A 25811-nucleotide genomic window follows, 5' to 3' on the forward strand; every position below is an offset into this window, starting at 1 on the left:
TAATGGTGGCTGGGACCTCCTTACGAGGAAAATCAGTTAATTCTACTCCTGATTACTATATGGTGACCCCTGCAAATTGTGTGTATGGATGTTGACGAGAATATCAGTTTAGCTGTGGTGTTTTATACAATTCAATAGCCTGAATTATCGATTTCAAGACACTCATTTTCAAATTCCTTCAATACCCTGGCACCTCTCTACCTCTCCGACCTGCTTACTCCCCAACCCACTACCAATTACTTCTGCTCGAATGCCTCCAGCCTCCTGCTTGTCCCTCATGCCATCTGTTCCACCATTAGTGTCTGCGCTTTCAGCCACTGTGCCCTGAAACTCTGGAGCATTCTCCCTCAATCCCTCCACCTTGCCCCCTCCTTCCTCCTTTTTTTGCCACAAATGGTACCTTATTAAAATACACTTTGGGGCTTGTACTCTGATTGCATTTATCCAAAAAGCAACTGGATAAGTATCTGCTTATAATCGGGATTAGCAGACATGCAGAGGGTCATCAGAATATGAATGCTTTGCACAAGTAGCTGTTGAAACCAACTTGATCAAACCAATATTTAAAAGGGAATTGGATATGACAAAAACAATTTGCATTTACAAAGCGTGCTTCGCGTAGGAAAACATCTCGGAACACTTAATGATGGGGTTGAACATCGAGCAAAGGGAAAGAGGGAAATGACCAGGTGCACAAGTTTTTAAGTAGATGGACAGAGGCAAGAGGCTAGAGGCAGGTGTTCCAGATTATATGTGTTGCAACTGGATAAACAACAACTTACATTTATATAGCGCCCTTCACACAGGGTAGAGTTCTCGGATCGCTTAACAGTGGTGGAGCCTGATGCCAAGCCACTGGAAGGGAGGAGGTGAAAAATACTTGAAGAGGAAGATTATTTAGGAAAGTCAGCAGGGAACTGGGATTAGAATGATAGGCTCTAGTGGTTGAGCTGGCTGCTGGGCTTCCCATTATTTCTATCCGGTCTGCGAAATGGGAATCAATTGTATTTAAAGTACAATCAATGTAAACTTTAAAATGAAACCTTGAAGTACATTTTTAATAAGGCATGTTGAATGCATTCAAAACATGACAGTAAAGGTTTTCTGTTGTTCACAAGTTTTTCAGCTGCCCAAAAACTTTGTGTGACGACCCTGAGCAATGAGCTTTCCTGTTGTTTTGCTTGTCAAATCGACAGTTGCAAAGCCAAGAGTCCGACCTTGCTTCAGCACCTCAGCAGATATGATAAGATCCTCTCCCACTTTAGCTGCATTCATGTACCTGAAAAGAGAGGAAAAATGGCAGGTTACACAATGGGAGCTGAAACATTTATATTTGAACTCACATATATTGACTCCAACAAAAACAGAAGTTGCTGGAAACACTTGGCAGGTCAGGCAGCATCTATGGAGAAAGGAAAGTTAGTCAACGTTTCTGGTCCACAAAACTTCGGCAGAACTAGGGAATGTTGGGAGGGAGAGGCTTTTAAGGGCTAACAGAGAGGGGAGAGGGAGGGCAAGGAAGACAAAAGAGAAAATGGGGTAAAGGACAAGGGATGATGAGTTAAAGCGATGTTAATGATGCAAAACAAAGTGGGGGATTGCAACAAAATAGGGCAAAAGAGGCATATATCAACTCCTGCCGGGTAACTGAATGTTTCTTTTTGATAGCCGGATGCCTAAGGGAATGCAAACCAAAATGAAAGTTCCATGCATAACTACGTATACATGAAAATTCCCGAGATATATATTGGAACGGCATTCGAACTTTCTCCCAGTTAGGAATTTAGCTTGTCGAGTTAACAGGAACTGAATGGGAAGAGTCCAGGCCCCAGTGACTGGTCTGCCCTTCCAAGTCCTGCCAATGAGCCAGGCTGGCTGGGCTGTCAGCATTAGTGCCCTGGAATACTGCAGACCTGCCTGGCTCAAGAACAGGACTGCTGAACCGCCACAGAGTATTGCTTTGATTTTAACATTCTGTGGCCAAACATGTCACCTTGCAGCCAGTTCAGCTCCAGGGAGACTCTGCTTATCTTCCCCCCAAATAGAACAATCACTATTTGGTCAGTTGATATCTGACATGCGCAGGTTTGAGCTCTCAGTAGGTGGATGGACGATACCCGGAATTTCCTGCGAGCTGTAAGGATAACTGAATGGTATCAGGTGAATGGCACTATACAAATATATTTTTTATCTTTCTCCCCCAAAAAGCTAGCAAATAAACTGGCCATCACCAGATTTTTTAAAAAGACAGTTTTGTTGTGAGAGAAAGGGTAAAACTAAATTTTATTCCACATTTGTTTTCCTCTTCACAAAACATCTTTCTGAGATGGAAACCTTGCAGCTCACAGACAGCATCACAACATGCACTAGTTGTAATCAGTAGTGTGTAAATAGTTGGGATTATAGTAGAATCATTGGTATTGATCATGTAGTGAATAGATGAATTAAGTAGAATGAATTAAAGAAATAAAAACTGCCATGTGGCACACACGTACACACTCACACCCACACACACACACACAGCCCTAGTAAAGAGGCGCCGAGGTAGGAGGAGTACACTGGAATGTGACCCATGGCCAGGGAAGATAAGGATAGCAGATCTAGAGAATGGATGGTAGGCCATCTGCGCTTACAAGGGCATGTGACCTACGGGCAGGAGAGATAGGAACCTGGGATAATTGGACCAGGAGAATAGATGGGATACAAACTAGCAATTAAAATTGAGAAAATGCTTAAAGTGAGCAGGTCACATGGACGGAGTTAGAAAGAAGGACTGAAACTTCAGAGATATGGAGTCACGTGGTTTGGTCAGGCTAGATAAGATGGAATAGGAGGAGTATTGTTCTCTTGCAAAAGAAACACTAGCTGGTACAAGGAGAAATGACTTGAAGATAGGGAAGAATGCCTGGGAAAAGTGCAGAGAGTGGGAAAGAAGTCATGGGAAGAAAAGTTAGAACACAGATGGCTGACGAAAAAGAGTATAAAAATCGATAGCCAAAACCTAAAGAGTTTTTTTTGGAGCCTCTGAGGAGAGGAAGGGGACAAACCTCTATGGAGAGGAAGAAGAGCGCCTTTGAGGGAAAGAGGACAAGTCTAGCTCTCGCCGGAGTGGACCGCAAAGAGGACCAGTTCAGTCTTTGCCTGAGTGGACCACCAAGAGACGTTTGCAGCTCGAAGCAAGCCAGAGACGGTGTTTAACTTTTGTGCCAGCCTTAGAACTTCGTCACAACTTTTCCTGCCTGCTTGGTAGTATCTCTCCTATTTACTAAAACACGCACCCAACATACATACAAAACAGTTAGAGATTATTTAGATACATTTCATATGTCACATAATTTTTTTATATATGTTTAGAATTTTAGTATTGAGTGTATCTTGTAAAAATAGTGCTTCAGTAGTCATTTAAGCGCGACGAGTAATGATAATGCGTTGGGTATAATGTGATGTTTATGCTTGTGTGGTTTTATAATTGCTAATAAAGCATTTTAATAATATCCTTGGTGTGGTTTCTGACAAATACTTGAACCCAATTTCACAAGTGTCATCACATTGGATACAAGCACGATTTTGCTCCGCTCTGATTGTAACTCTCCCTCTCCCTTTGTAATTCTCTTTGTAATATAACCCAGTAACATTCAGTATGATATATACTATAAAATGTCAATGTATGATATTACCTAATGGATTATTATGTGTTGCATATTATTAGATGATATTATATATAATATAACCTAATAACACTGCCCAGCCAAATAGCTATTTAATTGCAGTAATGGAGGTCAGCTGAAGCCCATGTCACATTCCTCTGGTAATTAAATCATTCTAAATGCTACAAACATCATTTCTGGATACAAAACCAATCCTACAAGCTATAATTTATGATTAGTGTGCAGAAAAACGTAGCTGATAGGAGGATAAATAAATCTGCCTGTTTTCCTGTTCTCAATCATGTCCAGTGTCTGACTATACATATATTTTCACTAGTCAAGGAAAACAGGCCATAGTCCCTACCCCCCACTCCTAATATCACGTGACCTGGTAACAAAATAATCAGCCAAATGACCATTTATTTGTAGCCCTGAAGGTCAACTGCTGTCAGTGGAGCCAATGGCTTGGGGGAAAGAGTCAGGGGGAAGGAGTGGTGGGGGAAGAAAGAGAGAGAAAGGGAGGGGGAAAAAAAACTTGCAACACTGGATCACCAACCGTTTGGCTAACAATAATAATCATTGCATTTTGATATAGCACCTTATCACGTCATAGAGAAGTATCAAAGCGTTTCACAGGATACACTATAAAGTGGATCGAATGACTGTATATCTTGTGGGCGAAACAACCAGGTTGCCCAAGTTAGACTTACGTTATATTCATGTCTACACTGACTCCTGGTGTTGCTCTTTCCGTATTCAGTAAGGCTGTTGTTGACACCACGTCGACAATAGTAGCAATCAACCCTCCATGCAGAGCACTTGATCGGTTTACATGCTCTTCCTCCACTTTCAACTCGCAAACAACTTTCCCAGGACTTGCTGAAACAACATTCATCTACAAAGTAGACAGTGAAGGAGTATCACAGTTCTTTCTGAAATTAATATACATTTTTAAAGATGTGCTCTATGTTACTACCAAATGCAAACACTATCCTTTAGAATAGTAGTGTTTGGTGTACTGTATTCCTAAATTGTATACTTACACTCCGTGTCCTAGCAGAACTCTTAAGACTTGAGGTCCAATTTGTGGTTTGGACAATAAAGCCATAAGTCGGGCCGGCTCAGTTGGTAGCACTCTCACCTCTGAGTCAGAAGGTTGGGGATTCCAGCCCCATATTGGGACTTGAACTCATATTGTCTAAGATGACATTCCAGTGCAGTGCTGGGGGTCCACTGCATTGTTAGAGATGTAGTCCTTTGGATTAGACGTTAATCCAATATCCCATCAGCCTGCTAAAGCTCTCAAATAAAATTAGTCCCCCAAATAAAATTGGTCATTTACTTCATGGCTGTTTGTGGGATACTGCTATACACAATTGGCTGCTGTGTTTGTCCTCACAGTCACTGTATTGTGAAACGCTTGAGGACGTCCCCTGATGTGAAAGGCACTATACCAAATGTAAGGATTATTATCATAAACTTGCAGGTTCTGATAAGAGATATGAGACCGACACAGAGGATTGATATGATTCCAACATTCTGTTGCCAAGCACCTCACCCTGGAGCCAATCTTCCTCTTACCCCAGGAGGATAGTCATTAGCTGACAACACAGTTTTGAGCCTCATTAGGAGGATGGCAGATACCAGGAATTCCCCTTGAGCTTCCTGGTGGGTAACACAGGTCAACATGAAATGCGTGAGAGTATTGTTTCCACCCTCTCTCTGCCAACAGCTCAGTCACACATCCCTTCCTATTGAGTAGTGGTTCCATCTGTTCCATCTGGAGGTGTAAAGTTTGAGCAGCAGCTGCTTACCTCTCTGAAAACCAATCAAGATGGATATCAAGCCCTGGATATATGAACGTGTGCTCATAAACCCAGACTCCAGGTAATCCTTCCAGCTTCAGGCCTCAGACTTTCCTCAGCTACTTGACAAATGTCTTTCTTCAGTGTGATGGGAGGACCTTTATAGAACATCTTAAGATGTGCCAGCCACCCAAGTCCAATGCTTAATCCAAGTCACTTTGACAACTAGGTGTGCCCGCCTCAAAGCTGACTGCCTCCAGGGTGCTCAGAACAGTATTCCAGAACTTGACTTAGTTGCCATTCTTCATCCGCAACCCTCGACTGCAAGTCTCTTCAGGCTATTTGACAGTGAGAAGCCTCACAGCTGAGTCTAATGCTGTTCTCGCCAAACATCCACCCATATGCACTTTCCAGCAAAGGTGACTGGGTGGCGATCAGGAGCCAGAGACCGTTTTTCCCCGGGACACATTGTAGCCCTCCTGATTCAGCATTTTATTTGGATTCAGTATTGGACTCCCAACACCTTGTTTTTAAGGCTGACAACAATCATCAGAATTCTCTCCAATGTGTTGATGCCTTACATTTGATATAGTGCCTTTCACATCAGGATGTTTCAAAGCACTTCACAGGATTTTCTATGAACTGGAGTGACTATTTGTCGGTGAATGCAGCAGCCCAATTATACATAGCCATGTCCCACAGACGACTGTTGAAGAAATGACCAATTTCTTTCACAGTTTCCTTTTTCTTTTTGAATAGTGCTGTGGGATCTTTAACATCCATTTGAATGGGCAGACAGAACCTCTGTTTAATCTGTCATGCAAAGGACGGCACCTCCAACAATGAAGCCCCCACCTCCACTCCCCCCAGCGCTGCATTGGGGTATCAGCAGGGATTACACAAGTTCCATTCCTGACTTGGGGTTTGAACCCACAATCTTCAACGGTGCCTTTGGTCACCTCCCCCCACCCCCACTGACCACCCCTTCCAATTTGGTGTCAAAACACTCCACTGTTAAGCGCTCCAAGACGCTGCCCTGCATAAAGGATGTTATATAATAATAATCCTTGCATTTGATATAGTGCCTTATCACGTGTTCTCGACATCTCAAGCAATACACAGAATATACTGTAAAGTGAATTGACTCTACGTTTTATGTATGAAACGCGACAGTCAATTGCGCATGGCAGTGTCCCACAAACAGTCATGGACTGAGTGACCACATTATTATTATTTATTTTTTATTATTTTTTGAAGGCATTATCCCCGGAAAAGCGATCCACCAATCGACTAACAACCAGGTTTCTATTTACTGCTAGGTAAAGCTAGGTAGCTCTGAGATGCTACCCTGCGTGGAGTGCAAGTTGTTGTTATTGTTACAGGTAAACAGAGGCGTGTGGAGTAAGGAAACATGCACAACGTTTAACCCTGGGAATCAAACCCAGGTCTGCTCGCTTGCGAGGCGAGCGCTCTGACCACTTCGCTACAGGACTCCACTCCATATAAATGCAAGTTGCTGTTGTTGTACACTGCATTACACAAAGTGTCAAGTAGAAACTTGTGACTATCCGGGAAGGTGAGGTGTTGTAAGTGGGGTCTCCTTAGAGGTGAGTTGACTCTACTGTGAAGTGCTTGGCAATGGAATGTCAGAATTGTCAACCCTCTGTGGCGGTCTCTGTAGTCCAGTTTCTGAGCCAAACCTGTCCACAATACTCCCGGGTACCACTGATGACAAACCAGCTAGCTTGGCACATCAGCAGGATTTGGAGGCAGACACGGGGGCAGTGTTCGGAGATTAATTAACAATTAGGGTTCTCCAAGATGGACAAGCAGCGAGAAACTTGCTAGACAATGCTCTCAATGGCAAGCTATGTGGTTAAGCTGGTTAAACTTCACAAGTACTCCTATACACAATCTAGGGTCCCCAACGCTTGGACCTCCCCAGCCTGATGAAAATGGGTAAATCTGGGCATTTTTCTCCAACATAAAAGAAATTACATATATAGTGTAATATCCTGTTAAGCCCTGACACATCCTGCTATCCCTTGTCCATGAAACATCCGCTATAGGAAATGAGTTCTTTGATTGGAGTTACATTACATGAATGATTCATGGGATCCATCAGAAAAATATTCAAGCGGAAAAGTTTGTTCAACTTGTCAGGCAAAATATAGCACCGCACTATACAGTAGTTATAATAATAATAATCCTTGCATTTGATATAGCGCTTTTTACGTCTTCTTGACGTCTCAAAGCGCTTCACGGAATATGCTGTAAAGTGAATTGACCGTATATTTGTGGGCGAAATGCGGCAGCCAATTGCGCACAGCAGTGTCCCATCGCTTAAAACTGGTGCAACTGGTGAAACTGGTGCAGAATTCACCTGCTCAGCTATTTATATTCACAGCTTTATTGGATGTCATAAATAGACAATCTGGATTTTTTGGGAGGAGTAAGTGAAATGGTGACGATTTAGACACTGAGTTCAACCACTTAACAATAACAACTTGTATTTGCATAGCGCCTTTCACAACGAGAGGACGTCCCAAGGCCCTAGACAGTCATAGGATTTTGACCTGAGCAGGGGTTGGGATCAAGTGGGTTGGACTTTGTTTCAATGCACAACAATAATAATAATAATCCTTGCATTTGATATAGCACCTTGTAATAATAATAATAATCCTTGCATTTGATATAGCGCTTTTCATGTCGGGAGGATGTCCCAAAGCGCTTCACAGAACACACTGTAAAGTGAATTGACTGTATATTTGTGGGCAAACGCTGCAGCCAATTATCATGTTATTGAGACGCCTCAAAGTACTTCACAGAATATAAAGTGGCTTGACTTTAAAAAAAAGGCTTTGTTTTTAAACAAAAACCTTGCATTACAATCCAGCGCAATTTACATTTAGGATCGGAGGTACTATGTTTCCACAAAGCTTTTCTAACGCTTTACCTTTCTTAAAACCTGATCGAAACCGCGTCCTCCTGTTATGCTTCTGATGATCTCCCTGAGAGCATTCACGGATGAAGCCATTATTTTCAACCTGATCTAGGGTGAAACACAAGAGACAAGGTGAAATATCACGCTAAGTGTATAGGAGCAGAGTTTGGGCTATTTTGTTGCGCTTGCGGAATAAGCACTGTACTTCTCATAGAGCCCGGACTTTGCCCTGCCTCTGACACACTGCTCTCTCTGTCACTCACCTTGCTTTGCCTCTAACACTCTGCTCCTCTGTCACTCAAACCGCTCTCCTTCCTGGATCTGCAGATCGATGCCGCTTTCCCCGCGACACACCCACAACCAGCATTTGGTTCCTATACCTGTGCAATACTGCACTTCAACTGGATCTGCTCGTACTTACAGAGGCTCCTCACCTTTGTGAAAAAAAGTGAATCACCTGTTCCTCCCAACTGATTCCGAGATAAAGACTAGATCATTGCTGATGAACTGCAAGACCCGCATCTAAAGCTCAGAAATCTGGAAGAAGGGGTAGGACTTTTCTTTTTTTAATCTTGCTTTCTGCAACTTCACATTTCTTTCTCCCCAGTAATAAGTTCACATGTCAATGAAAACATAATTACTGTAAATCCTGTAATCATGTTTCTTTAATTGACAAGTAATGCAATGATCAATAATCTTTGCATTTCATACAACGCCCATAAATGTGGCAGCCTTGCACAGTGGTAGCATTCTTGCCTCTGAGTCAGAAGATTGTGGGTTCAAGTTCCATGTCAGGACTTGGAATCACATAAGTCTAACTCTAAGGTGACACTCTAATACAGTGCTGGTGGTGGGAGGTGGGCTGTTACATTGGGAGGTGCTGGCCTTTGGATGAGACATTAAACCGAGATCCTGTCTGCCTATTCAGGTGGTAACTGATAGCATGGTCGAAAAGGAGGGTTCTGAGGTGGGACTTGAAAGAGGCTAAGGAGGGTGCGAGACGGAGTGAATTCCAGAGGTTGAGGGCAGAGTGGCTGAAGGCTCTCCCACCAATAGTGGGGCGGGTGGGTCGGGGGACATGGAGTAGCCCGGAGCCGGCTGAGCGGAGGGAGCGGGCGGGTTGGTACATGGTTAGGAGGTCGCAGAGGTAGGGTGGGGTGAGGCCACGGAGGGCTTTGTAGGTGAGGACCAGGCTCTTGAACTGGATCCTCTGAAGGATAGGGAGCCAATGGAGTCGGGCGAGAATGGGGAAGATGGGGTCATGGAGTTTGGTGCGGGAGAGGACAATGGCAAACTATTCAGCTTTAGCTGGTTAAACTTCAGCAATATCCCCAATGCACACTCGAGGGTCCCCAAGCCTTGGCGCTAGACACCTTGTGCCTAATATTCTCCAGGGAGGGAATGTGCATCCCATTTCAGACAATGGGAAATAATCACGTGTAGGTGGCATTCAAATATGTTGCTATTAACTGATACCTGGCTGACCTAAAAAAACAAGGAACTCTACCAAACTGGTTAGAGCACAAATTTTATTTCGTTGTCATAGGTGATCAGATTATTCGTAGGTGATCAGATTATTAATCCTATATTGAAATAGTGCCATTAGCAATTTTGACTATATAGCATTTAATCTTATCCGAGAATTTTAAAAAATCGATAGTGAATGTGTATACTATACAGGTGTGCACGATCGGGTGAACCCCAATGATTTTGGCAGGAACGCACTGTCAAATCTGCATTCTCCTTGTGCCTCTCTATGGAGAGCACAGGGACAGGGGAGACAATATAATAATAATAATAACAATCCTTACATTTTATTTAGCGCCTTATCATGACGTCTCAAAGCATTTCATAGGATTATACTGTAACGTGGAGTGACTGTTGTTTTGTGGGCGAAACCTAAGCACGAGACAAGAGCAGGCGAGTTGCCTGGTTCGACGAGTTTGCAATGTGTACATAATAAAAAGTTATTTTTGGTCAACCGGGGGTCTGACAATGCGGAAGCCCATCACCGTGCATAAGAGTCTCCAAATCAAACCGAGATTTCCACGCATCCCACCTACACGTGGAAATCCCAGACAGGGATTGTTGGAATGGAATGGGCACTCTCCCCCCGGAGGGACGCTTCCTGCTTCCCTAATTCCGGAAAGTAACGGGGTGCAGGTTGGCAAGAGCCAAGGCTGTGGGGGGGATCCCAGAGTGTGTGTCGGGTGGGGGGGGGGTAACTGCTGGAGTCTAACCCGCTAATACCGCGCGGCTTGTCATCCATTTGTGGAGTCCTGTAGCTCAGTGGTTAGAGCACTCGCTTCGCAAGCGAGAGACCTGAGTTCAATTCCAGGCAGAGGGCGAAACCTTGGGCAAGTTTCCTTACTCCACACAGAGCCTAATAATAATCCCTCCAAAAAACAAAAACAATAATAAATTGGTCATTTTCAATCTACGACTGTTTGTGGGACATTGCTGTGCACAATTGGCTGCCGCGTTCGCCCACAAATATACAGTCAATTCACTTTACAGTGTGTTCTGTGAAGCGCTTTGGGACGTCCTCTCGATGTGAAAAGCGCTATATCAAATGCAAGGATTATTATTATTATTATTATCGATGCCGCTGTTCCGGTGAGCTTTCCCACTGCTTGTCCGGCTTAAGACCGCCCGACATGTTCGGGCTTGGGCTTGCAAGGTTAGCAGGAGCTGAGGGGGATGATTCCCTGCCCTTCCAGGTCCTGCCAGTGAGCCAGGCAGGGCAGAGCAGGGCCAGGCAGAGCAGAGCAGAGCCAGGCAAGGTAGTGCCAGGCAGGGCAGGGCAGAGCCAGGCAGGGCAGAGCAGAGCCAGGCAGGGCAGAGCAGAGCAGAGCCAGGCAAGGTAGTGCCAGGCAGGGCAGGGCAGAGCCAGGCAGGGCAGAGCAGAGCCAGGCAAGGTAGTGCCAGGCAGGGCAGAGCAGAGCCAGGCAGGGCAGGGCAGAGCCGGGCAGGGCAGAGCAGAGCAGAGCCAGGCAGGGCAGTGCCAGGCAGGGCAGAGCAGAGCCAGGCAGAGCAGAGCCAGGCAGGGCAGAGCAGGGCAGGGCAGAGCCAGGCAGAGCCGGGCAAGGCAGAGCCGGGCAGAGCAGAGCCAGGCAGGGCAGTGCCAGGCAGGGCAGAGCAGAGCCAGGCAGAGCAGAGCCAGGCAGAGCAGAGCAGGGCAGGGCAGAGCCAGGCAGGGCAGAGCAGGGCAGGGCAGAGCCAGGCAGAGCCGGGCAGGGCAGAGCAGAGCCAGGCAGAGCAGAGCAGAGCCAGGCAACGCAGTGCCAGGCAGGGCAGGGCAGAGCCAGGCAGAGCAGAGCCAGGCAGGGCAGAGCCAGGCAGGGCAGGGCAGAGCTGTGATGAGCGATGCTCTGGATACTGAACCTGGTTAATCCGCAGCCAATTGGTTTGGGGGAAGAACAGGTCCCTGTGAGGAGCAGCAGCAGCAGCGGGAGGGGGAGGAGGCGGAGAGGAGGAGTTTGTGGCCATGAGTGACCTGGAGCCTGAGTGTAAGAGGCCGAGAATCACAGAGCCCGAGCTCGACCCCGGGGAGAGGCTCGAGCCGCCTCCTGCAGCCGCCCGGGGCCCGGCCCAGGAGCAGCCCGAGGCCCAGCCCCAGCCCGAGGCCCGGCCCGAGGCCCAGCCCCAGCCCCGGCCCGAGGATGAGGAGGAAGCGGAGAGGCGCCGCCGCGGCCTCTGCACTGAGTTCTCCGCGGTGTCGGGCACTGAGGAGGCCGCGGCTCAGTGCTACTTGGCGGCCAGTGGCTGGGAACTGGGGGTGGGTACAGCGCGGCTCCTTACTGATCACTCACTCTCTCACACACTCACACACTGACACACTCACTCACACACTCACTCACTCACTCACACACACACTGACACACTCACACACTCACTCACTCACACACTGACACACTCTCTTACACACTCTCTTACACTCACACACTCACACACACACTCACACTCACTCACTCACACACTCACACACTCACTCACTCACACACTGACACACTCACACACTCACTCACACACTGACACACTCACTCACTGACACACTCACTCACTCACACACTCACACTGACACACTCACACACTGACACACTCTCTTACACACTCTCTTACACACTCACTCTCTTACACACTCACTCACACACTGACACACTCTCTTACACACTCACTCTCTTACACACTCACTCACACACTGACACACTCACACACTCTTACACGCTCACACACTCACTCACACACTCACTGACACTCACTCACACACTCACCGACACACTCATTTACACACTCACTCTCTTACACACTCATTTAAACACTCACTGACACACTCACCGACATACTCATTTACACACTCACTCTCTTACACACTCATTTAAACACTCACTCTCTTACACACTCATTTACACACTCACTCTCTTACACTCATGTATACTCATTTACACAAACGCTCACTTACACATTTACACACCTGCTCACTTACACACTCATTTACACACTCACTCTTACACACATTTACACACTCACTCTCTTACACGCTCACTCTCTTACACGCTCACTCACTGACACGCTCACTCACTGACACGCTCACTCACTGACACGCTCACTCACTGACACGCTCACTCACTGACACGCTCACTCACAGACACGCTCACTCACAGACACGCTCACTCACTGACACGCTCACTCACTGACACGCTCACTCACTCAGACACACTCACTCACTGACACGCTCACTGACACACTCACTCACTGACACGCTCGCTCACTGACACGCTCGCTCACTAACACGCTCGCTCACTAACACGCTCGCTCACTGACACGCTCCCTCACTGACACGCTCCCTCACTGACAGGCTCCCTCACAGACACGCTCACTCACAGACACACTCACTCACTGACACGCTCACTCACTGACACGCTCACAGACACGCTCACTCACAGACACGCTCACTCACTGACACGCTCACTCACTGACACGCTCACTCACTGACACGCTCACTCACTGACACGCTCCCTCACAGACACACTCCCTCACAGACACGCTCCCTCACAGACACGCTCACTCACAGACACGCTCACTCACTGACACACTCACTGACACGCTCACAGACACGCTCACAGACACGCTCACAGACACGCTCACTCACAGACACGCTCACTCACAGACACGCTCACTCACTGACACGCTCACTCACTCAGACTCACTCACTGACACGCTCACTCACTGACGCCCTCACTCACTCAGACACACTCACTCACTGACACGCTCACTCACTCAGACACACTCCCTCACTGACACGCTCACTCACTCAGACACTGGCTGAGGGGCTGGTCAGCAATGTCCCACAAACAGTCGTAGATTGAAAATGACCAATTTATTATTGTTTTGGGTTTTGGAGGGATTATTATTAGGTGTGTGGAGTAAGGAAACTTGCCCAAGGTTTCGCCCTCTGCCTGGAATTGAACTCAGGTCTCTCACTTGCAAAGCGAGTGCTCTAACCACTGAGGACTCCACAGTAGCTCAGTGGTTAGAGCGCTCGCCTCGCAAGAGAGAGACCTGGCTTCGATTCCCGGCCAGGACGAAACCTTGGGCAAGTTTCCTTACTCCACACGCCTCTGTTTATCTAGCAGTAGGTAGGAACAAGGCCGTGGAGGGTTTTGAAGGCGAGGGCCAGGATCTTGAACTGTATCCTTTGAGTGATGTGGAGCTACTGGAGCCGGGCGAGGATGGAGGTGATAGGGTCGCATAGTGCGTGAGAGGTCACGGGCTGCGGGGTTCTGCATGATCTGCAGCCTGGGGAGGGAGGAGTTGGGGAGGCCGACAAGCAGGGAAGTAGTCGAGCCTGGATGTAATGAATGTGTGGAAGAGGATCTTGGCGTCCTGGGGTGAGAGACACCGGCAATGTGGCCGAGATGTTTTTATCAAACAGAGTTCCTGTTGTTGTTCGCTATACAAAGACCACTGTTGGAAGGTGCAGATGTTGGGTGAGGACAGGGTCAGGTTTGGCTTTAATGCCCTATGGTGAAATACACTAGTGATTTGTCCCGTTCATTTGCAGAGAGCACTTAATTCCTATTTTGACTCAGACGTCCAGCCATCTTCCTCAGCCATGGAAACTCCTTCGCAGTTGGATGAGGGAGCAAGCTCTCAGGTGTGGTAAGTACAATCCGCCACAATTAAATATAATGTATTTAAAGACTCGTGTGCTTTTAGTGAGGCGGACGGAGCAGAGTGTGTGGGGTCACTGATGGTTCTGAAGAGAAACGAGGATCCTAGCTTGAAAAAAAAGGAATAATACTTGCAATTTGATATTAGTACTTTTCACCTCGGAAGGATATTTCAAAGTACTTCACAGGATTTGCTGTTAAGTATAGTGACACTGTATTTAGTATGCACATGTTCATACAGATATGTGCAAACACCATCAATTGTTCTGGACAATTAAACCAATCGTGATATCTGAGCAGGGGTGCAGATCTGTACTCTTATTGTCAAGAGCATCTTTGGGCAGTTCCGAATGTTCCTGTTTTGCTAGCCTTGTGGAATGGCAAAGTAGAACAAATAAAACTGTAGAGAAGTTTCTCCTGATTTGAGTTGATCATTGCTTTGCCAAGCTACTGTTGTTTAGAGGTAGACATTATAATCAATATTTTGTATTAGTGGGGTGTACCTTTGAACTGAAACTCTTCCACAGGAATATTGCAGTCGTATGTCACGCACTCCAGAGGTTGCATGTTTAAGACCACACCTGTGCAGAGTTAGCTGATCTCAGCTGGGACAACAGGCCAGGCACTATATTCGGAGGGATTATGAGTCAAGATTCATCAATCTTGGACCATACATATGATTGATCAAAGCCCGTCACAACTGTGCCCTTCCATTTTGTAAAATATTTCAGCCGCTGGGACGAAATAAGTTGTGTGCCTGTGTTTCAAGTGTGATATATTAAGCTATATATTGATATATCTAAGATGTGGCTATTTCTAACGGAATTAATTCGTTAATAAGGAAACTGAAAATATGTGATAAGGAACTATGTCAAATGCAAGGATTGTTATACCGTATCACCCTAACCAGTGGGAACTCTGTTACCACATTATCTATTTTGGAGCAGAGTTCCTGCGGGTTGGCTATATATGCATGATCTTCGTCTGGTTACGTGAATGAGTCCAACTCGGTCTCTACATTAAGGAATCCCATTAGTAATTGTCACATATTAGTTTTTTTTACTCTTCCCATTATGATTTGTGTCATGATCTTAAGGGATCAAGGGGTCCACTTAAAGGATCTTCCTGAACCTTCTGAAGTCAATGGATGACTTCCATCCTTTTGTTAATCTTTGTCTCTATGGTTTAATTGAATGAGATGGCTGGGTGCAAGGATTTTTAGGAGACCATGGGTTTGGCATGAAACCATGACACACAACCATGCTTTATATCAGTCTCAAATACTAGCTGAGCAGGAAAACTGGCAGACAGAGAAGCTATAACAAAATTGTGTCTATGTATAATGCCAAATAACATTCATATATTTTTGTAATAAAACATTTTTTCATGCAGTATTGATCTGACAGACAAGGACAAAGTGAAAACGGACAATGTGAAAACTGACAAGGACATTTGTGAGCAGGAGCAAGTGGATGAAAGTCGCATTTCATTGCTAACCTGGAACATTGATGGACTAGACCAGAAAAACATACAAGAAAGAGCCCGAGCTGTTTGTTCCCTCATAGCGCTGTGAGTAAAGCCCTTTAAGCCATTCAGAATTGTCACAGTTAACTCTCTCAGGATAACTTGCAACAGTATTTATATTAAGACATTTTGAAGAAAAATATTTTTTTTGGTCATTTCTGTGATTGTAATCACTATATTTTCATTATATAAATTGATAATTTGTCACTCCAAGGGCTCAATGATGATTTATCCTGAGTGGCGAATTAGATATATGCATAAATAAATGAATAAATGTGGCTGGGATATTGACGGTTTGTTAATTTAAGTGGTAAGTGATGATGAGTTAAGACAGGGTTGAGTTATCAGGTGTTTACTGTATATAAAATTAAATAAATATATGAAAATGATGCTACACATTTAATTTATGTATCTATTTTTAATAAATATGTATAAAGTAAATGCGCAGCATCATTTTTCTGGTAAGTAATCTTCAGTTGTGGTCAATGATGTTATCAGACACCTCAGCTGAATTGAGTGAATATACACATTTACAGTGTCTAAACATTTGGCAGTTTGGCACATCATCCTTGAGTTCACATTTACATTGGTAAACCTCTGGCTCGTCAGTGGTGTTATCATGGTCATTTTTAATTGTTGCAAATTATAAACAATTTAAATTTTTCAACTCACAAGTGACATAGTGTTTAAATGCTTTAACGCTGATGGAGAAATATGAATAATATCTATATATCTAAATGTACAAGTTATATTTACAGTTGTTACATTCATGTTTTTTCTTGCCCACATGAAAGGTTCTTTCTGCACAGCTTCAGTTATTGGATTTGATTTTTATCTTTCTAAAATATGACTTTGCAGGAGGTTGGAGTGGTTTGGGGAATTATAGTCTGTGATAGTCTCTGTGATCCAGTGCTTTCATGTATTCAGTGGAATCAAATGAAGATTTTTACCTCACTCACTGGATGCCAGTGATTCACAGTAGCCTTCAACGTGGCTGTGTAGTTCTGATTAAGTTGTGTTTAACTTTTTTTTTAAAAGTCCTTACATTTGAAATAGAGCCTTTTACGTTGGGAGGATTCAAAGTAATCACATGATTTTGCTGTTAAGTGTAATGGCTGTGAATTTTGTAGACAAATGAGGCAGCCAGTTTGCGCACAGCGATGTCCCACAAACAGCCAAGGAGTGAGTGACCAAATTCGTTTGGGGGATGATTGGCCAGGACACCAGGAGAAACTCTTTGCTCTTTTCAAGCAGTGCCTTGGGATCTTTAACATCCACCTGAACAGGAAGGTGGGACCTTGGTTTTATGTCTCATGTGACGGACGGCACCTCTAACAGTATTGTACTGGAGTGTCAATTTAGACTGAGTTCAAAGTCCCAATGTGGGACTTGAACCCACAGCATTCTGACTAAGCAGCGAGAATACTGCCAACTCAGCCAGGCTGACATCTTCAATGACCTTTCAACCCCCTCCACCATTCCCTTTGATGATCACGACATCTTTCACAATTTTGCTAAACTTCACTTTGAATTCTACCTGCGCTCTATGGATGAAATCTTATAAATCAATCGCCAACTTATAAACTTAAAAGTGTAGGTTTCAGACGTTGTTAAAGAGCCAGCCAAGTGCTATTTGTGTTAAGAATGTCCTGTTCAACTTTCCGGGCTTGTCCCAAAGATTGAGGGACTCACATCCCTGATGCTGTGGAAGGATCATGTGGGAAACAAGCACAGTACGGTACAATTTACTGTAAGGTGATGAGTTGAAGGGTAAATACAGTACAGTTTATCCTTCAACTCACCACCACTAGATGGTGCCTAGAGAACAGCTGTAGTGCATTTACTCTGCTCAAGTCTTTGCTTGTAGTGTACATTTAGCAGTGAGATTGCTGCCCAAATCATGGTGATTTACCAGTTAAAGTCTAGTGTTAAAGCAGTGGTAGTATGCAACACCAACACACCAGCTCCAACCTCAGTCATATTGTTATAAATTACACGATGAAAATTTAAGACTCATTTTCATTAAGGTTCATTTTCATCAATGCTTTCTTTGTTTCTTTAAACTTAAGGTATACCCCAGACATAGTGTTTCTGCAAGAAGTTATTCCACCTTATTACAATTATTTGAAGAAACGAGCTGTGAGCTACACAATTATTCCAGGTACAAAACAAATTATAGGATACTTGTTCAATGTTTTAAGAAGTGCAGTATCTGTGTCTCGATAGAAACTATTCTGAGGCTATCCTACTTGGCTCCTGTCAGTGTTTTCCCACTTCCACCTCGTGTGGCCGGTACAGAGCTTTGGCGCTTTGTTTGACTCTTCCTCTGAGAGGCTGGTGGTCAGGGTCAGGCTGTGTGTGGGGGTCGCTGTGGGTAGTGGAGGGGTTGACGGATGGTGTGAAGCTGGGAATAGAAAGCCAGTGTATGATGTCCCCCCCACCCCCACAGGCCGGAGACAGAACCCTCATCACATCACAGGACCCCCAGCTCCCCCCAGGCTATCTGACTGTGACTGTCTGTCAGTGGAGTCCTGTAGCTCAGTGGTTAGAGCACTCGCTTCGCAAGCGAGAGACCTGAGTTCAATTCCAGGCAGGGCGAAACCTTGGGCAAGTTTCCTTACTCCACACAGAGCCTAATAATAATCCCTCCAAAAACAAAAACAATAATAAAATTGGTCATTTTCAATCTACGACTGTTTGTGGGACACTGCTGTGCGCAATTGGCTGCTGCGTTCGCCCACAAATATACAGTCAATTCACTTTACAGACTATTCTGTGAAGTGCTTTGGGACGTCTAGAAGACGTGAAAAACGCTATATCAAATGCAAGGATTATTATTATTATTATTCCAGGCTCTGACCAAGTCTGCTGTCCTCCATCTCTGCAACATTGCTCACCCACCTCAACCTGACAAACCCTCATCTATTTCCTTTGACTCTTCAGATTCGATTTCTCCAATCTAAATAGTGCTGCTGCAGCCTCCCTTGCCCTACCTTTCATAAGCTTCCAAACATCCAGAGCTCTGTGATGTGCCTTCCTTCCCGCAACAAGCACTTACTTCAGCAGATCAATTAAGTTAATCCTCAACATCAAATGCCTCCATAACCTTGCCTCACCTACCTCTGCAATCCTCTGTGTTCCTACTCCTTCGCTTGTCCCATCTGCTTTGTCGGGTCCTGACCCAACTGTACAGCGCCTTGGGACGTCCTCCCGACGTGAAAGGCGCACAATAAATGGAATCTTGTTGTTGTTGTTGCTTTGTCATCTCTGGTCTCCTTCATATCCCCTACCTGCTCCTCTGTACAATCGGTAGGCGAACTTTCAACCACTTTGGCCCACTCCTTGAAACTTACAAAATCCCTCTACCTTGCTCCCTCTTTCTGCTTTCAACCCCTCACCCCCCAAAAAAAATACCTACCTCTTTGAGATTGTCTTTGACCATCTTTCCCTTATCCTCTTTGCCTCCAGCTCAGGCTCCTATTCAGATTTTGTAAAGTACTATGAGATATTATCCAACATCATATGTTCCATATAAATGCAAGCCGTTGTTGTTATAATCAGTGTTGTTATTGGTGCACTACAAAATGGTCAGTGACTTTTTGTAATTTGTACTATCCATTTTCCTTACTTATAGATGATATTTTCCTTTTTAACCAGATCAATGTGAGAGGAAATTGGTTTATTGATGTAAGTCATCTGTGCTGAACTGTTAATATTTTAAGAATTTGAATGGAGAGACTGACCGACGAATGGCCTGAAATTGCTGTTATGTTTCAACAACCCAGTTGTAATCATGCTTCTAGTTGTTTCGAGAAGGCATTGCCATAAAGGTAGAGCTGAATTGTGGTAGCCACAGTATTATAAACTGACTAAACTACAGTATCAATGTATTATTGTTGCGTTGGGCAAATGGTGTAGGGAGTTTGCATTGCTAATCTACTGTTGAAAGAGTGAATGGAGGGAGAACACGGTTGGATGGAAACTGAGACCAGAGGAAAAATGTGAACTGAAGCAGTTCAGTTATTGTTTTGTTTGTTTCAATAGATAAAAGATTTGGTATTAACCATCAACTGACAACTATAACCACATGATAGTGGTGAATCATAATCTCTCTACAAATAATTTCAATAAAGGATGACGCTCACTTTTCAGATTTCTTCCTCTTTTGTTGACAAAGATTCAAAGGTTGAAACCTAACAATTATGGAACTAAATCTATTTTGAGAGGATTTAGACCCAGTATAAACATCTCCATCCCAGAAAATTCCGGAGAAAGTCCAAAAAATGTGCTGTCAATTAATACCCCCCGCACCCACCCTGGCCAATTGAATGCTTTGACTGAATCCCAAATCATCCAATGCAGATTTTTTGGGGTCAACCAGGTGTCTGACACAAATACCATCACCATGCTTAAGAGAATCCAAACCAAGTTGAGAATTCCACATGAATCACACCTTTCCCTGTGTCTGGGATGGAATGCACATTCTCTCCCTGGAGGGACGCATCCTGCTTACCTAATTGCAGAAGGTATTAGGTGCAGGTTGGCAAGAGCCAAGGCTTGGGAACTCCAGAGAGAAGATCATCATCAAATGTGCTGTGATGTTGGATATGAAATCTAACCTTGCCTAATTGATGAGAGGCCACATGGAATCGAGTATTCACATAATACGAGGAAAATCTGGAAGAGTGAGAGGCAAGACATGGGCTATTCACTTACATATTTATTTAGCAACAAAATTCTAAATGCATCTCTTGTTTTCTCTGCTTAGCGGATGAGGAGGGCTACTATACGGCAATAATGCTGAAAAAGTCCCGTGTGAAGCTGCTGAAACAAGAAATAACACCTTTCCTAAGCACCTCTATGGAAAGAAATCTCCTCATTGTGCAGGTAGGAAGGATCAAAATGGATAAGACTAATTCTTGCAGTTGTTAGAGGAACCATAATGCTGAGCATCTCACAGCACTTCAGAGATAATTGCTACGAAGTGAAGTTACCAGGTATCTGTTTTCTTGTACTGTTTCAACTTCTTAAAAATATTTTTTATTATCTTTCAATACTGCATTTTGGTAATTGTTGCTTTCTTTTTCTGTTGTCATTGTTTTATATTGCTGATCCCCAACCCACCCAATTCTTCTCGTCGTCCCCCACCCTTCCATAAATTGGTCATTCATACACTTAATGACTTGGCTATGGCATTTGCCCACCAAATACACAATCGCTAGACTCTCCAGTAAATCTAGAGAAGTACAGATGTTACAACAATGTGATAAGGTTGTTGCAATGTCACTTCCTGTGCGCTGCACAAGCACAGGGCGCAGGAAATGATGATGACTTCAGTAGCTGAAAGTTGGCCATTTTCTGCACAGGACTGGCCATTTGTGCCAGAAGCAAATCTGAGTTCTAATCAATTGCATTATGGTGGGGTTCTACTGTGTTTCCATCGAGCTGTGGTATTCTTTGTGAGGGGCAAAATTATCACAAACACCAGGAAGTATTTTTTTTAGACAAATGATATTTAATAGCTGGAACGAGTTACCAAGAAGAGGCTAGGACGCTGGCCTCATTTAAGAGTGATAATGTAATGGGAAGATAGTAGTATGGTTATTCTGGAAGGATGAGATCAAATAGGCCAATAGATCTTATTCATATGAACTTTGTTTGTTATACTGGGAGTCAGTGTTGCAGACATGTGGTAATCATGTATGTTTCTATTCCAGGTGAACATTGCAGGGAATGAGCTCTGTTTAATGACTTCGCACCTGGAGAGCACTAAGGACCATTCTAGGGAGCGGGTCCGACAACTGCAAACTGTGATGAAAAAGATGCAAGATGCAGCGGAAACTGCAACGGTGATCTTTGGAGGCGACACAAACCTAAGGGACCATGAGGTGAGTTTTGCAAAAGGTGTGAAAATCTGACTTGAGAACATAGGAACGAAAGAACCCTTGGAGCCTGTTCTGCCACGAAGTCTGGGACAGCCCCTTAATTCCATTTCCCTGCCTTTGTCCATATGAAAAATGCCACATTTCACAGCAAATCTGATCATATTGAATCTGTAAAGAAACGGAAGAAATTCAGCCAATTGACTGTTTTTCATGGCTCTGTCCTTGACTGGTTCAGATCGTTCCTCTCACACCGCCTCCACTTCATCTCCACAAAAGGCTTCTCCTCCAGTTCCCACACAGTCTCAAGCAGCATTCCTCAGGGTTCTGTCCTTGGTTCCCTCCTCTTCAATATCTATATACTGCCTCTTGGTGACATCATCCGCAGACACAGGGTCAACTTCCACATGTATGCAGATGACACCCAACTCTACTTCTCTGCCTCCACCCTTGACTCCAGGACCACTGCTGTCCTGACAGAATGTCTCTGACATCAAGTCCTGAATGAGAGCTAACTTTCTTCAGTTGAACGTCAGCAAGACTGAGACTCTCCTGATTGGCTCCTGTCAACACCTCCTCACCTCAGGCGCTGACAGCATCACCATCCATGGTTGCACACTCCACCTTGCTAAGCCAGTCTGGAATCTTGGGGTCTTGTTTGACCCTCAACTATCCTTTCTACCCCACATCTGTGCCATGGCCCACTCTGCCTTCCCCACCTCCGCAACATTGCCCGGCTCCGCCACTGTCTCACACCGCAGGCTGCTGAAGCCCTCATACATGCTTCTTCAAGTTACAGTTCAAGATCCTGGTCCTCATCTTCAAAGCCCTCCACGGACTTGCTCCCCCTATCTCTGCAACTTCCATTTTGATGCCTAACAGACACATACTCTCCCAAAACCATTCACAACTCGCTCTGATAACACACTCAGGTTCCTACCTTCCATTGTTAGGAGCTCTTATTTTACCCACCATTGCCTCGGAAGGAAAGGGTCACTTTTCTACTGTCTGGATTTAATGTGTAAGACATGAGCAAGATGAAATTCAGAACAGACAGTTCTGAGTTTCATTATGCAACAAAACAGGCAGAACTCACTGAGTATGAACGTTTGGCAGAAAGGGTCAAAGGACGGTTGTGATTCCACCAGGTTTAGTGGAGACTCATTCCTGTTTATGGCATGGACACATGGTAGAGTAGGATGGACATTAAGTAAACATTTCCCCTTGGCTGTTCCTCAACTGCAAGATAGCCACATGCGAAGCATCAGCATACATTCACAAAATCCAGTGTTTGAGTCTGAAATGCTATGACACTGTTGTGGTACAAACTGGCTTCATTCAGCCTTCAGGTTCCCACAACCCACATGACTCAAATACCCAGTCAGATGTGCAAAGCATTTTGGGGTGTTCTCTTCTCCAGATGTGAAAGGCACTGTATAATAGTAAATTGTGTTACTGCATTGTGTCTTCCACCTCCACACACAGGAAGCAGCCATCGAGGTGGGAAATTCTAGAATTCTCTATTGATATCTTAGTCTGGGAAGAGTATGTGTGTCGAGGGGAGATTCAGGATTGGCTATGATGCCTTTCACAGTCTAATGTGATGACACGCACTGTTTGAAGTGACACATGAAGAATGGCCACTTAGACCAGATACCTTGGAGCTGGTAGGAAATTCGGGGCAAACTAAAAGAAGGGTAATTATTGAAGAGCATGGTTTTATTTCTATTCTCACTACGATCTCTCCTCACAGGTGACAAAACTTGGAGGTTTAAAAGCTGGGATTTCAGATGTCTGGGAATACCTAGGAAAACCAGAATACTGTCAGTATACGTGGGATACACAAAACAACAACAATCTGGAGGCTTGTTACAAGTGCAGGCTTCGGTTTGACCGCGTGTTTTTCAGGGCTGGGACCGAGACTCAGATCATCCCACAGCAAATGGAGCTCGTAGGATTGGACAAGTTGGAATGTGGAAGGTTCCCTAGCGATCACTGGGGCATCCTGTGTGACTTTGATGTGATATTGTGAGATGGCAATTTTAAGGTGAAAAGTAAAGTCGTAAAGCCTATTGTACTTGAAAATATTGATGTAAAATTACAATTTGAGGAAATAATTCAGGGTTCGGTCTATCTCGGTGTATCAGGTTTGATGTCCCGTCAGGTTTAATAGTTTAAAAATGCTTGGGTTGATATCAAAATATTCCTTCACGCATTCTGTTCATTATTTAAGGAATGTACTAAGATATATTTTTAAATGCTCCTCATCTGACTTCTAAACAATGGGAGGTGTCCAAATCTTCCTGAGAAGCTAAGGCTGCTGCCATTTTGGCTTCCTACTTAAAAGGATGTTTTTTGAGAGCCAAAAATGGCCTTTTCGCTCTTATTCAGCAGATACTAGGCTCACTCAGATTACTGGGTGTTGGGCTCTCAGATGATTTGACTAGCTATTGAACAAACACAAATTACTGATTAGATACTGGACAAACTCAGATTACTGACTTTGGATACATTGATCATACAGATTATTCATAGGATGCTGGTCTGGGCATGGACCAACATCTCTCCAATAATTCCAAATGGCTGTTTTCAGAACTTGAAAGTGCTCCTCCCTAAGGGGATGACATGCGGGGCTTGGGCACCATCATTATTTAGAAGTCGGGTGAGGAGTATTTTAAAACACATTTAATGACAGAAGTCCCTTAAATAAGAAATGAAATGTGTTTCAGAGTAATGCAATGTTGTCTCCACCGTGCCTTTGATTGGCTCAAATCGGTAATCTCTGGCACACTGGCTCATTTTATAATAATTAACCTTGGTTTAACTCCATATCACGTCATCGAGATGTCTCAAAGAGCTGCACATGATATACTATAAAGTAGTGTGACTGGTTATTTTGTAGGCAAAAGGTTGGGGTTTAAGGTGACATTGTGGGGACAGAGTGAAGGGAGCTTTATTCCCCAGCTGTCTGCTACACCTGATCTGGGAGTGCTTGATGCTGATAATGGGTTCCTGAATTGGAAAAGATGTTTCCATTTCTCAGCATTAACATTGTTCCCGCTCAAGAATATAGAACGTTTTATAATAACACATCCTTTGGTCATTGTCTTCTACTTCTTTACCTGTGTGACTGTAGATATCTTGGAATTACGGGAAAAGCGTGGAAATATTTGTGTATTTTTTAAAACAGAATGTCCAAAGTTCCAAGACATCTGCAGTCCCAATAAAGCCCAGTTGTTGCCTTGAAAATAAGTGGGAAAATAGGATATTTTCGTTCTATCTCTTCCTCCCTAACTCCAGTGTTTCAGTACATTTAACAATAAAGCTTACAGTTGGTCTGCCTGTATATTTTAAGTAAAGTTCTATTGAGCATTGAAAATAAAGGTGATATCAATTTCCTAATAAAAAAAGATCAATTTTATTCTTTCCCAATATGAGTTGCTAACTTTTGCTGTGGAGTGTTGGTGTACTGAGGTACAAAGGCTGCAGTCCAGAAGATTATGGAATCAATTCCCCAACCCCCACCCCCCCCCACCACCCCGGCCTTGCTGCACTGATTTCCTGATCTTCGCTCTATTGCTGTGGAAAGTAGAAGTTGGAGGAGAATTTCTGTGGGCTGAAATTCCATGCGCCCAGGCAGTACGTTGGCAAGTGTAAAAGGGACAAGGTTATCACAGCCTCTTAAGAGAGCATGTTATCTCGGGTCTCTTAAGAGAAAATCCACCATCTTGAACACTGTCCAGCTAGGATCACCCTACCTATTGGGGCTTCAGCTTGCAGGATTAACAACAACAATTTACACTTGTATAGCGCCCTGCATGTTAGAAAGACGTCCC

At 44.4% G+C, this 25811-nt stretch overlaps 2 protein-coding genes across 5 annotated transcripts; one reads left to right on the forward strand and one right to left on the reverse strand.

Moving 5' to 3' along the window:
• Positions 1–1039: 1039 nt before the first annotated feature.
• Positions 1040–11924, reverse strand: acot13 (acyl-CoA thioesterase 13). Of its 4 annotated transcripts, none has more exons than XM_042345788.1 (4): positions 11781–11924; positions 8409–8504; positions 4358–4542; positions 1040–1279 (listed from the first exon to the last, which is right to left on the reverse strand). In XM_042345788.1, the coding sequence occupies exons 1-4, from the start codon at positions 11883–11885 to the stop codon at positions 1123–1125; spliced, it is 543 nt and encodes a 180-aa protein (XP_042201722.1). In that variant the 5' UTR covers positions 11886–11924; the 3' UTR covers positions 1040–1122.
• Positions 11884–25396, forward strand: tdp2b (tyrosyl-DNA phosphodiesterase 2b). The gene is made up of 7 exons (XM_042346328.1): positions 11884–12174; positions 14461–14558; positions 15962–16138; positions 18163–18254; positions 20862–20980; positions 21811–21981; positions 23729–25396. Exons 1-7 carry the CDS (start codon positions 11884–11886, stop codon positions 24005–24007), a joined length of 1227 nt encoding a protein of 408 aa, XP_042202262.1. The 3' UTR covers positions 24008–25396.
• The last annotated feature ends 415 nt before the right edge of the window (positions 25397–25811 follow it).

Source organism: Callorhinchus milii, unplaced genomic scaffold, assembly GCF_018977255.1.
Source record: "Callorhinchus milii isolate IMCB2004 unplaced genomic scaffold, IMCB_Cmil_1.0 Scaffold2, whole genome shotgun sequence".
Taxonomy (NCBI): Eukaryota; Metazoa; Chordata; class Chondrichthyes; order Chimaeriformes; family Callorhinchidae; genus Callorhinchus; species Callorhinchus milii.